General features: G+C 47.5%; 1 protein-coding gene across 1 annotated transcript; it reads right to left on the bottom strand.

The window, feature by feature from the left end:
• Window positions 1-466: 466 nt before the first annotated feature.
• On the bottom strand, window positions 467-1,887 carry LOC124680792 (2'-deoxymugineic-acid 2'-dioxygenase-like). Its single transcript, XM_047215835.1, has 4 exons — window positions 1,686-1,887; window positions 1,348-1,598; window positions 933-1,254; window positions 467-832 (listed from the first exon to the last, which is right to left on the bottom strand). The coding sequence occupies exons 1-4, from the start codon at window positions 1,869-1,871 to the stop codon at window positions 590-592; spliced, it is 1,002 nt and encodes a 333-aa protein (XP_047071791.1). The 5' UTR covers window positions 1,872-1,887; the 3' UTR covers window positions 467-589.
• Window positions 1,888-13,421: the final 11,534 nt, after the last annotated feature.

Genomic DNA, 13,421 nt, shown 5'->3' with positions numbered 1-13,421 from the left:
AAATGATAAGTGTAAACTTATTTGTTTTCTCCATAATGTTACATCCTTCTCCTCAACAAAATCACACCGTCTCTGTACTGCACTTCACTCTCAACGGCTAGGGTTAACACCTTATACGTGTGAATTATCATACTCCTACAATGATCAACACAAATAATTAACATAGACGGCAATAGAAAAAATCAGGCGTCGCCATCTCTTCATGCGAGATAAGCGCCGAAAGTTGTGTTAGTAGTCGCTTTCTCCTCGGATGACTCCAAACGCCGGCCTTCCTCACTGATCGGGTGCAGCTAAGCGCTCATTATCTCGCGGGAATACCTAATGTAGAAATAAGCTGTATACATACACAATTTCCATTTTATGGCAAATGATGCACGCGGAACATTGAACAGGCCAAACACGGCATTGCTATAATAGAAGTTCGTAGAGTTTGTGACGGTTCTTCTTCAGTTATAGAGTTTTATTCTGAACTTTCATCTTCTAGTACAGGTATTATCATTTCGCAGCAGCTAGATCAGCAACAGCAATGCAGTTGTTCTTTTTTTTTGGCTGCTCTGCAACAGATCTGTCAGAATCATTCGAACTGAGCTCAGAGCTTGAAAGCCTTCTCCACGTTCTCCCTCCGCGCGCCGACGATCTTGTACACGCGCATGAACTCGTCGAACGTGACGCTGCGGTAGCGCGCCGGGTTGCCCTCGCCGACGAGCTCCTCCGCTGGGCCGATGATGCAGTCCGCACCCGGCATGATGAACGTCGCCACCGACGTCCGCGCCACCGCCGCGTTGGTCATCGCCCGGTGCTCGATGCTCTTCAGGATCCCGTTGGTGGCAATCTGCATCAATGACAAGGAAAAACCATCGATCAATCTCTGTATCCGCTGAAAACAAATGAGCAGTTTGAGGCAAAAGGGGACGTGATCAATGGATGATTACCTCGAGCAGGTGGCCGAAGTTGACGACGAACGCGTTGGGCACGGGCTCGACGTTGATCCAGTCGCCCTTGTAGGAGACCTGGAGGCCTTGGACGGCGCCCTGGAGGAGCAGGGTGATGAGGTTCCGGTCGCAGTGCGGCGGCAGGCCGAGCGTCAGTCCCGGGGCCGGACACGGCGGGTAGTGGTTGACGTTGATGATCACGTGGCCGCCGGTGAGGTCCCCCTCGAAGTAGTCCGGCCGGAGCCCCATGCCCTCGCACAGCAGCCGCAGCAGCTCCATCCCCACGCCTCTCGTCGGCTCCACGAACTTCTCAACCACCTCGCTGCAACGCAAGCCAAGAGACAACAAGAAATTTGTCAGATCAAACAGAAATTAGGCGGAGATTGTATGATCAAGTTGCGGTTATTGCTTTTACCGGAGCTTTTGGGGCTTGTCTGGCCAGTCGTTCTTGGTGTCGCCGACGGGGGAGCCGCAGGCGAGGCGGAGGCAGTCCCGCCAGTACTTCTCGCCGCCGATTTCGTACGTGGTGCTGGAGAAGAGCCGGTTGGGCTTTCCGGTATCCTCGGAGTAGAAGCGCGCCTTGTCCTCCGCCGGCAGCCGGAAGAACTCCTCGCACACCGCCTCCATGTCCCGAATCGCCTCCGCAGAGACGCCGTGGTTGACCACCTGCACACATTACCACGCGGCGACCAGGACGATTGAGCAAGGAGATCTCAAATTGGAAGGTCTGGGTGAGTGAGAGTTCTGACTGGCCTGGAAGAATCCGAGCTCCTTGCCAGCGTCGAGGACGGCGCGGCGGACCTCGTCGCGGCCGCGGGAGAGGTCGATGACGGGGAGGGAGACGGTGCGGGTGGAGGCCGGCGGGCGCTGGTCTGCCGGGAAGACAAAGTGCTCCGGGAGCGTCGAGTGGGACGGGGTTGAGGACAGCAGGTTCTCCATGGCCGCTCTGCTCTGCTCTGCTAATTTGGGGGAAGAGGAGATCGGAAGAGTGAGCAGGGAAGCAGCTGGCTGGAGGAAAAATACCGATACGAATGTAACCAAAATGAGCTACGGACAACACAACGTGAAGAAAGTAATCAGTTTTTTGTCCAAAATTATCTTTGGCACATGAGCATCAGTGCTCCTAATTTTTAAAAGATATAGTTTTTAGATTTCAAAAAAATTCGAATTAAATACCTACATACATATAAACATTCCGAAGGTACGGTATAAATTTTGGAAAACAATATGTTACATTTTCAGCTATACAAAAAGAGAAATTTCTGACAAGTATCTACACGTATACGTAGCAATAAATTTGTTTTTCCCTTTAGCTTCAAATAGAGTACAATTTCTACCGAAATTTCGCACGAATATTCAGAACATATGTATGTATTTATAGAATAATTGTCATGATTTTTTGAAAAGTAGATGTATAGTTTGTAAATTTTTAAAAAACTGAGAGCACTGGTGAGTGCACCAAATTTGCTTCCCTTTTTTTTGGATAATTAGCCAATAATCTCATAATTAATTTTAGAATATTAAAAATGATATAAACAGCTACTACCACGTGTGACTTCAACATACTAGTTGCATTCGGAACTACGGGGGCTAGCCCGGTGGACCATCTCTATCAAAGCGCGTCTAGGGGGCGACTCCGCGGGCGAACTCGTCTATGCTCAAGGCATCCAGCTTTCCGGCGCTGGTCTCCGGTAGCCTCTCTCCCCTGATGGCCTTTCGCCGTAGGTGAAGGAGGGGTTGCCGGAGCCACGCGTGCAGATCATGTACAGTAGTAGACTTAGGTCTATGTAGTCTAGGTTTTCTGCCGTCCGACGACTCTGCTCTGCTAGCGCCGGCGGCGACGAATAAGTGTGCTTTTGATTCTCTCCTGACATGGTCGGCGGCGGATCTAAAAGCAGGTCTTCCTGGGGTTGCCGGTGTGGCGGCAGCGGCGACAACCCCCTTGGATCTTTTGGTCCTCCGGCTTCTTCTGCATCGCGGCGGCGCCTCCTCCGGCGCCGTTGGGACGTCGGGTGGACCTGTACAGGAGCTCTGCGGTCGGCGCGTGTCGCCTGCATCTGGAACGGCGGCGGTTCTTAGAAGGCCAGGTGTTTCAGTTCTTCGGTTGTGGCAAGCGGCTGGCGGATTGGCTCCTCTTCGTCGACTGAAGGCGACGAGCCCCAACGACTCGGCTTCGCCGTTCTGCGGTGAGTCGCACAATCGGCTCGCAAAGCGGCGTGGTCCACGATGGTGTTTGACGGATCTTTTGGGTGTGGCGGAAGCTCGTCTTCCTTCTCTCCGGCGGGGCTTCGGCAACGATGGCGGTCGGCGGCGAGCAACGTTCTGTGGAGGGACCTAGAAGAGCTTATTTGTTATTTTTTGTTTTCTAGGGTTCTCTTTGCATTTTTTCTGGAACACCTGGGCGTTTCTGGGATCTTCTGTACTGCGTGTGTTGTACCCTTTGTTGCTATATGAATGACACGTGGTTTACCTAAAAAAAAAACTAGTTGTATTCGACAACATGATGAACATAAACATGTAGCAGCTAATATATCAGCTAAATATGTACTCGTAGATCATGTTAAACAGGGAATCAGGAGCACCACACAAGTATCGATCGATTGTAGGTGCAGTCGCGGTGACAATTTGCGACGAAGATGCAACCTAGCCACGACATACCTAGAGTTGGTTTCAGCCACACCTCATGAGATGGCAAAAATTCCAGTGCACCTTGGCTAGGTTGATCTGGCAAGTAATCATTTGTGCTATGGGGTTAGTTAGACCACCAAAAGGGGTTCATGCCATAGCTGGGGTTTGGATAGATTCTTATAGTCCGTCGCAACGAAAGCTGGTTCTCTGCGGGAGGGCAGCAGTGTGTTAGACGCTGTGGAAGGCAAGAAATGATGCATGTTTTAGAGCAAAATTCCTAGATGCATGATCCATGAACGGTGGTGTATAGATGTTGTAGCATGATTAACTCGTGGGCAATTTGACAGAAAAGCCTAAGACGAAAAAATCTTGAAGAAGGCATGGAGAAGATCAAGCTGGTGAGACGAGAAGCTTTCTCAAGATCACACAGTTGGACTCCGACGGTGCAAGAGTGATCTCTGATGATTCTCTCTCTACATTTTGTTGCCCTCTCGACACCCCTTGTCTGTTCGTTTTGGCTGGAGTGTTCTGTGCCAGTTTGTTCACGAGAGGGAAGTATCAAAACTTAGGTTCTTGTCAAATATTATGTCTCTGGTAAATGTTCTTTTTTCTATCAGTTCCGTTTTTCTTTTTCTAAATCGTTCTTGTAAAACTGGGTGGTTTCGACGAGCGAGGCTGGTTTGGTCAAACAAAAATAAACTTTCGTAGGCTTTGCGCCCCTTGATCGCCGCATCTTCAGTCTTCAGACGCACGCACGGTTGATAACATCACAACATTATCCATGAAACATGGAGTATCACCGGTATGATTGAGGCGATCCTACTCTCTCCAGCCCCACAAGGCCACCACCGCTCCAGCAGCATCCCTATATCGCGCGACACCAACCCAAATATGATTCGTTGTCTCGTCGCTGTGCACAACCCCCATCGATCGCAGCTGATACACGATTCATCGTCGTCGATCGCATGTAAGAGCAAGTACAATAAGGTACAGTCAGCTGGCTATAAGAGATAAAATATTATAAATTTGCTTAGTTGGAGGAGAGAGATTAGGAGAGAGAAGAGGAGTGGGCTCTTATCTTGTAGTGAATTTCTAGCAGCGTCTTCCTAGGCACTATGTGAGACTAAAAGGTGGGCCATATATTGTAAAAGTACTACACTTTTATAGCTCACTATTGTAGTTCTGCATATAGCCAGTAATATATCCCACAAACGTGTAAAATATGAATTTCAAATACTTTATATTTTAAGCTACACAAAAAAGACAAATGTGCAGATCTGAGTAGTCATTTTTAAATCTACAAAAACATGTCAGATTTTGTTATTTTTGTCTAGCTCAAAGTAAAAATAATTTTAGGTTGAGATTTCCCATGATTGTGAGATATATCACTGACAATCTACAGAATTATTTTTCAGATTTTTTGATAAGTAATAAATATTTTTAATTTTTTTTTAAAACGATGAGAGCACTGGAGCTCGGGAGTCAAAAGCACTTTTCGACTATTGTATATGTTGGCTCTAAGTTAGCTATAGATGACATAGCACTTGGCTTATAGCTAGCAGCTGGCTACACTATTGGAATTGCTCTAAAGCATGTACAATAAGGCTGAGTCAGCGGGCTATAAGAAATTAAATATAGTATTTGTGCTTAGTTGGAGGAGAGAGAAGAGGAGAGAGAAGGTAAGTGGGCTATTATCTTGTAGCCAGCTCTAGCACGTGCTCCTAGGCACTATGTGAGACTAAAAGGTGGGTCATGTATTGTAAAAGTACTACACTTTTATAGCTCACTATTGTATATGTTGGCTTTATGTTAGCTATAGATGACATGGCACTTGGCTTATAGCTAGCAGCTGGCTACACTATTGAAATTGCTCTAAAGTTCGCACAACGACCTATATATCTAGCTAGTAGCTAGCTAGTTGCCCACATGTATACATGATGCTCGGCAACGCCTGGAAACTTGAGTCCAAAGCCACCATATCAACCCTACCGTTCACACAAAAAAACAGCCATCAACCGCGTGCGTCTACTATACCGTCACGGTGCCACCACTCACCACGTTACTTGCCGTGCCTGATGATGACGATGCGTACATCAGGAGCAGGGTCCCGTGTGGGAGTTAGCGAGCCTGGTCCGTCGACGGAACAAAATCTGAATCAATCGCGTGCTGCATGAACAGCAGATTATCTTGGAAGGGTTTATGTAAAGATGAACTTTTTCAGCGGGGATCCGGAGATGGTATTAGTGTTCGACTCTGCACAATATTGTTACGCATAAAGACATGTTAGTAGAAGAAGTCTTAGCCAATAAACCTTTGAATACTGGATTCAATTTTCTGCTTACGGGGGATAAATGGGACACTTGGATAAGCCTTATGCGGAGAATAATGGGAAGGAGTGTTGAATGGTGAACCAGATAGTTTTAGATGGCACTTGACCATAAACGATATCTTTTCGGTTAATTCTATGTATGCATTGATTTTTCTTAAAAAAATACTTGTGGAGAATTAAGGTTTCAGCGAAGATAAAGATTTCATGTGGTTTCTGTATAAAAAATGTTTCCAACTAAATATAACCTGCCGAAAAGCCGATGAAATGGGTGTACTAAGTCTGTTTTGTGATTCTTCTATTGACCATCTTAATATCTCATGTTATTTTGCACGTCTAGTTTGGAGAATTGTCCTCTTCACATATAACATCCCTCCTCTGGCTAATGTTACATTTTTTGGAAATTGGCTCAATGAGATTGATAAAGCAACAAACACTTGGATTCATGTGGGAGTTTGCGCTTTAGTTTTGACAATATAGAATTGTCGAAACAATGTTGTATTTAAATTACAGACAAAACCACTTTTTTGCAGGTTATACAAAAGGCATCTTCTTCAATTCACATATAGTCCTACCTCCTTCATGTGGACCAGCAAAGACCTATAGATACTGCATGCAATCGTTTGATGATGGTCGTTCGGGCTATTTTCATCCAAGGTGGATGACAACATTCTAAGCGAATTCAAGATACATATAGGGTACTTTTCTTATTTTTTTAGATGGCTTATTTTTGCTGAATTTTTTAGCGATTCACGATATGTAAATCTGATACATTCAGAAATATGCAATAATATAAAGGTCATGTGCATTAGTTTGATGCAGAAGCTAGGACGGATGCTCCCATTTCGAAAAAATGAAGGCACAAAACACACGTGTAGCACACCAACTAACCGTATATTATAGGCTTTGGATAGGGGTCCGTTTTGAGAAGAGAGGATAGACAAATTATGGTATTTCCCCGATTTGTAAGAAAACCGAAGAGTCGGCGGCCCACCTCTTCTATGGTTGCCGCTAAGCCAAAGAAAACTTTTCGGCATGATCAAAGGTTGCCTCGGCCTTCCTTGCATTCGCGCCTGACAATGGTCAAATGAGCTATCCATAGATGAATGGTAGCCTTAATGTCTTGCAAGGCCTCTTCGAACCAAAAGGCAATGACCTCTCTCACCATGTTAACAAGTTGTATGATTGGAATAAGTGAAACGCGATGGTCTTCAAAAATAAATCCACCCCTACTACAATTCTCCTAGGGACTTACAAGAATGAGATGAAGCTTTGGGTCACGACGGGTGCCAAAAACTTTGATTCATGTACGCTTATCTTCATCGGTGATGGTTGTTGCCCTCATGCTTTAGTCCTTTTGTAGCTTAGCACGACGACTTTTCGTTTATCTAGTACAACAAGTTCTACAACGACAAGCGTTGCCTGACTCCATTGAGGGAGGGGCAAGGATGATGGCGCGTCTTCGACACGTTTGAGTGTTTGTAGTCGTCTCTAGGTGACCTAAAGACTCTTTTTTAATATTTATTACTTTTGGGTTTTCTTGTACCGCTTTTGAAGATTATGAATAGGTAGGTGAAGTTTTCGCAAACAATCGGGAGACCAATCCGTTTAGTAACTATGTTTGCTACCTTTGTCATATCATGTCTCTTCTCCTGGATCTTCTAGTGTTATCGATGGATCGTCACGCTTGAGACTTGAAGACTAAGAGCATTTACTGTCGCATCCCCAAAAAAACATCCGACAAAGGCGTCAGATCGGTCGTGTCACATCCCCCAAAAGACATCCGACAAAAGCGACAGATCGGTCGTCTGGGGAACGCCGCTTGGTGGTGCCGTGTTTGGGGAAGCCCGCTCCCAGCCGCCTCCCCCAAACTAGGCCTACGAACAATAAAATACGTGGAAAGTTAAAATTTTCATTCGTTGTTATTACTTACAACATTTAATCTTGTTGCAATCGCAGCCATCTCAGGGCTCGTGCCGTTCCTTTGTCGGCCGGTGTTAGTCTGAAGGGTGTGGACTAGAACCGATCGTCCATTGACTGGGCGGAATGTGTTAAAAAGTTGAATGAAAAAGGCTAAAACCTATCCTATTTCACATCTTTCTGGATGCTCGACGGGTTGGCTTTGTAGTTGTTATCCTTTATCCTCTGGTGGTCCCGTGCCCGCTGCTCCCTCCGAAGTGTGGAATCACAAGCCTAGAGTTCCTGCGCCTCTTTGAAAGTTCAATGTCGGTAACCTAGTGGGGGATGAATAGGTTCTACAAAAAAAATTACTTGTTTGCACTTTTAGGCTATACGTATAAATAAAATGGCCTATCACAAATTAAATAGGTGAAAAGAAATAACAGAAGCACGCGGAAACGATAATGTATCCCGATGTTCACTTTCTTGAGGGGAAGCTAGTCACCATTGGAGAGGTGCGGTACCACGAAGGACACCGAACATCAAGAAGGCACACCTTCTTCTTCGTGAGCTCCTTCCACGAAGTAGGAGCTCGTTCCACTATGTGAAAACCTTAGGGAGGCCTTCAATCCCGTACAAACTTTCCGGTGCGATCAAAAAATTAATCGCTCCCGGCGACCGCTACTGCCTAGGAGTCCTCAACCTCCAAGAGTAAAAAGATCGGAGAGGGAAACTTGATACAATAGCTTAAATCGAAAAGTGTATAGTTTGAAAGAGAGAGGCTGAAGAAATCTCCAAGATGCACGGATCAACTCTCAAAATTGTTGGACAAATCACAAGGAATCTAAGATTTGAGATGGAGAATAGCATGAAGTTCTTCAAACCTTGTTACAGGTAAGAAATCATGCAGGAAAAAGGCCGAATGGTATGACTGGATGTTCAGCCGGTCGTACCGGCCGAACTCACTGGAACCGAACGCAGGGAAAAAAGCAAAACAGAGGAAACAGCCGGTATGACCGGCCGTGAACCTGGTCAAACCGGGCCATTTTTCTGGAACGAACACAACGCTCAGAGATTGCATGCGGGAGCAGAGCCTAAGGCGCAGCAGCAGGGAATCGATGCGATGGACCAGCGGGCAAGAGGATCGAGGCGGTGGAGCAGCGCGCTCGCGCTCGTGCGCGGACGCACAAGGAAAGGAGGGGAGCGAATAGAGTGGCAGCAGCGCGTGCGGCCGCAGCAGGGCGCGCGGGGCGAGGCGTCGAGCGGAGCGGCAGCGCGTGGGTGGTTTGCGAGCCGGGCGCTGGCTTTGCAGCGTGAGCAGCGACGGGTGGGGCCGGACGGCTGGATCGAGCAGGCGTGGAAATTGATCGGGACGACCGTTCGCTGGCGGAAAGGAAAGAGGCGGCCAGCACGTGCGGCACCGAGCGTAAGAACATCTCCAGTCGCGTCCCTCAAAAAGCGTCCGGCATAAATGAATAAATGATTTGGAGACGTTTGAGACCGCGCCGGAAAAAAGAGATAAAAAATCTGTACAAAAAAGAGGCCCTTCCCAGCCGCGTCCCTCAAACAGCGTCCGGATGCATGCATTTTAATAGAAGGGACTACCCCATGTGGGAAAAGTAGGTGAGAGAAAGTGTGGGGAAAGAGAATGGCATGTGGGGACTAGGGGCTGCATGCATGCATATGGGCTCTCATTTTGTGTCCGGCGTCTCCGGTAGAGACTCTATACATAGAGTCTCTACCGGGGACGCCGGACACAAAATGAGGCGCTATTTAGTTTTGAGGGACGCGACTAGGACGCGATTTTCTCCATTTCTTGTCCGCCGTCCCGCAAACGCCGTTTGGGGGACGCGACTGGAGATGCTCTAAGAGCATATCCAGCAGACGCGTTATATCGCGGCGCGCTAAAAGCAAGAATCTGCGCGCGGTAAATCGTTGTCGTGCGCCGGATCGATTTCTTCCCCGTCGGGTGCGTCATTTTGCAGCGCGCGTTGGCGCGGTAAAATAGCACCTCTGTCGGACGCGCCATTTTGCAGCGCGCGGGCGCGGCGCAAACAACAAACACACACAAGTATGCATCCAAGAAGATCAAACAATATATAAAAATTCACAAATATATTGTACCATCCAAATACAATACATTGTTCACAACAATACTTCACACCAAATACAACACGTCCAACATACAACAATACAACATGGTTTTGAGACAATACAACACATAGTTTTCAAACAAATACAACAAATATGCAACTATTGTTGTCCATTCCAATTCCACCATTCTTCCATGAGATCTTTTTGAAGCTCATCATGTGTGTCGTTGCACCGAATGGCATGGTATGAGGCAATGAATCGGGCAATCCTATGTGCGGACCTCGTCACTTGCACGGGAACCCCCATCAAGTCGTAGTGGGTATGATCCACATCTTTTCCGCGATCATCCTCTATAATCATGTCGTGCATGATTACACGCGCGGTCATGATATACCAAAGACATTCTTGATCCCAAAATCTAGCCGATCCTCTAACAATGGCAAATTGGGCTTGCAAAATCCCAAATGCTCTCTCTACATCTTTCCTAGCCACCGCTTGTGCATTGTGGAATTGAGTTTGCTTTTTACCTCTTGGTTGAATAATTGGCTTCACAAATGTTTGCCACCTTGGATATATGCCGCCGGCGAGGAAGTAGCCATAGTTGTACTTGTGGCCATTTGCTTCAAACTCCACCAATGGACCTTCCCGCATTGCAAGTCTTGTCATTAGTGGTGACCGTTAGAACATTGATGTCATTGCAAGATCCGGGAATTCCAAAGAAAGCATGCCATATCCAAGTCTCTTGGTCGGCCACCGCTTCAAGTACTATGGTGGCATCCTTCTTGTAGCCTTTGAATTGTCTATGCCATGCCGCTGGACAATTCTTCCAACTCCAATGCATACAATCAATGGAACCAAGCATACCGGGAAACCCCGGTTGGCGTTGATCTCCAAAAGCCTTGCCGTGTCTTGAGCATTGGGGGCTCTCAAGTATGTGGAGCCAAAGACATTGACAATTGCAACGACAAAGCGCTTCACACACAAGATAGAAGTGCTCTCTCCCATGGCCAAATGATCATCAGTAAGATCCACCGGTATACCATATGCCAACATACGCAAGGCGGCGGTCACCTTTTGATATGTGCTATGGCCAAGTTCTCCGGCGGCATTCCTCCTTTGCTCAAAGAAGCGATCATATTTGGTGACCTCCGTTGGAATGTGCTTGAACAAGTTGAGACTCATCCGGAAACGCCGCCGAAAATAGCTTTCGGGGAAAATCGGATTCTCATTGAAATACGACCGCATCAACTTCTCATGCCCTTCAATCCTTTCTCTCCACAACTTCTGTCTACCGAACACCGATCCACCAAATTTTGGCCTCTTAACAGCGCGGTATGCTAATAGTATCGATATGTTCTCCTCTTCTTCTTGGTCGAACTCGTCATCCGATGAATCATATGATGAACTCTACAAACATATGTATGAAATTACTTCACTATGAACTATTGTAGCTACTTGGCGAGTAATAGAGGCCGGCCGGCGGAGGTTCATACCTTGCGAGCAAATGGGCGAGCACCATGGGCGCGCCATGTTGCAAGCAAGCTCGAGGACGACGAGGACGACATGTCGACGCCTGCGCGGAGGAGAACGCGACGGCGGCGCGAAGGGGGCCGCGGAGAAGGACCGTCGACTACAAGTCGTCGCTGGCGGCCGCGGGAGCGACACAGTGCGACGGAGTGTCCGCCGCTGCCAGGAGGTGCGGGCGACGCGGATCTACGACGCGCCGGCACGCAGAAGCGGGGGCGGCGGCGGAGTCGACCGGCGGCGGATGGATTTCGCGTCGGCGGTAGGTGGGGAAATGAATGCGCGGGCGCGGGGGAGGAATTTTCCAGCCGTTGGCTTTTTCGCGCTTGGACGAGCGATGCCTCGCACTGTAGCCGACGCGCCAGATATGCCGCTCTGGATTGTGCAAAAAGCCGCGCGCCCTAAAAAATTTACAGCGCCGCGCCGTTTACCGCGCCTGCTGGAGCGCCACATTCTGTCCCGCGCGCGCTATATCGGACGTTTTTATGCCGCGCGGCCTATATAGCGCGTCTGTTGGAGATGCTCTAACCACCCAGCGAGCCGAGCGATGGGCAACGCCAGCGTCGCGTGAGGAGGCAACGTGCAGGAGCGAGCCCATATGCGGGAGGTGATGTCTACTCACGCTTCTTTTCCTGTAGACAGTGTTGGGCCTCCAAGAGCAGAGGTTTGTAGAACAGCAGCAAGTTTTCCCTTAAGTGGATCACCCAAGGTTTATCGAACTCAGGGAGGAAGAGGTCAAAGATATCCCTCTCAAGCAACCCCGCAATCACGATACAAGAAGTCTCTTGTGTCCCCAACACACCTAATACACTTGTCGGATGTATAGGTGCACTAGTTCGACGAAGAGATAGTGAAATACAAGTAGTATGGATGTATATGAGTGGCAATAGTAATCTGAATAAAATATGGCAGCGAGTAAACATGCGGTAGAACGATAAGTAAGCGGTGTTTGCAGTATTGGAAACAAGGCCTAGGGATCATACTTTCACTAGTGGACACTCTCAACATTGATCGCATAATAAATAACTTCTTCTCATTTGTGCTACATACACTCTTTTGTTGGATGACAAACACCATTCGTTGTAGGGCTACAAGAGCACCTCAATGCCGGAGTTAACAAGCTCCACAACATTCGATGTTCATATTTAAATAACCTTAGATCATAATAGATCTTTGCAAAATAAACCGAGAACTAACATAGCATACACACTGTCCACATTACTCTATGAAAGGAGGAATAGATCACATCAATACTATCATAATGACAATTAACTCCACAACCAACAAGAGATCATGATCATAGCCTACGACAAGAACCACACGGTGCACACACTAGCACCTTTACACCATGCGGGAGGAATAGACTACTTTAATAACATCACATGAGTAGCACATAAACTAGTAGCGATACAAAGCTCATCATATGGATCTCAATCATGTAAGGCAGCTCATGAGATCATTGTATTGGAGTACAGAGAGAGAGATTAACCACATAGCTACGGTAGAGCCCTCAGCCCTAGGGGAGAATTACTCCCTCCTCATCATGGGAACAACGATGGCGGTGAAGATGGCGGTGGAGATGGCTTCCGGGGGCAATTCCCCGTCCCGGCGGCGTGCCGGAACAGAGACTTCTGTCCCCCGAATCTTGATTTCGCGATGACGGCGGCTCTGGAACTTTTCTCGTATCGGGGTTTTTCGTGTCCAAGTTTTAGGTCAATGATATCTACGGGTGCTTCTATTCTTGTAGACAGTGTTGGGCCTCCAAGAGCAGAGGTTTGTAGAACAGCAGCAAGTTTTCCCTTAAGTGGATCACCCAAGGTTTATCGAACTCAGGGAGAAAGAGGTCAAAGATATCCCTCTCAAGCAACCCTGCAGCCACAAAGCAAAAAGTCTCTTGTGTCCCCAACACACCTAATACACTTGTCAGATGTATAGGTGCACTAGTTCGGCGAAGAGATAGTGAAATACAAGTAGTATGGATGGTGGTAATATTACAGAAAGTAAAGATGCGGTAAAAC

Source organism: Lolium rigidum, unplaced genomic scaffold (genome assembly GCF_022539505.1).
Source record: "Lolium rigidum isolate FL_2022 unplaced genomic scaffold, APGP_CSIRO_Lrig_0.1 contig_28213_1, whole genome shotgun sequence".
NCBI classification, from domain to species: Eukaryota; Viridiplantae; Streptophyta; class Magnoliopsida; order Poales; family Poaceae; genus Lolium; species Lolium rigidum.
This window is presented reverse-complemented; position numbering and strand designations above follow the sequence as displayed.

Excerpts from the sequence above, each read along its gene's own strand:
- LOC124680792 (XM_047215835.1), bottom strand. The coding sequence starts at position 1,871 with ATGGAGAACCTGCTGTCCTCAACCCCGTCCCACTCGACGCTCCCGGAG. Across the intron at positions 1,255-1,347 it reads GACAAGCCCCAAAAGCTCCG|CGAGGTGGTTGAGAAGTTCG; the intron begins GTAAAAGCAATA and ends CTTGCGTTGCAG. Across the intron at positions 833-932 it reads ACTTCGGCCACCTGCTCGAG|ATTGCCACCAACGGGATCCT; the intron begins GTAATCATCCAT and ends TCATTGATGCAG.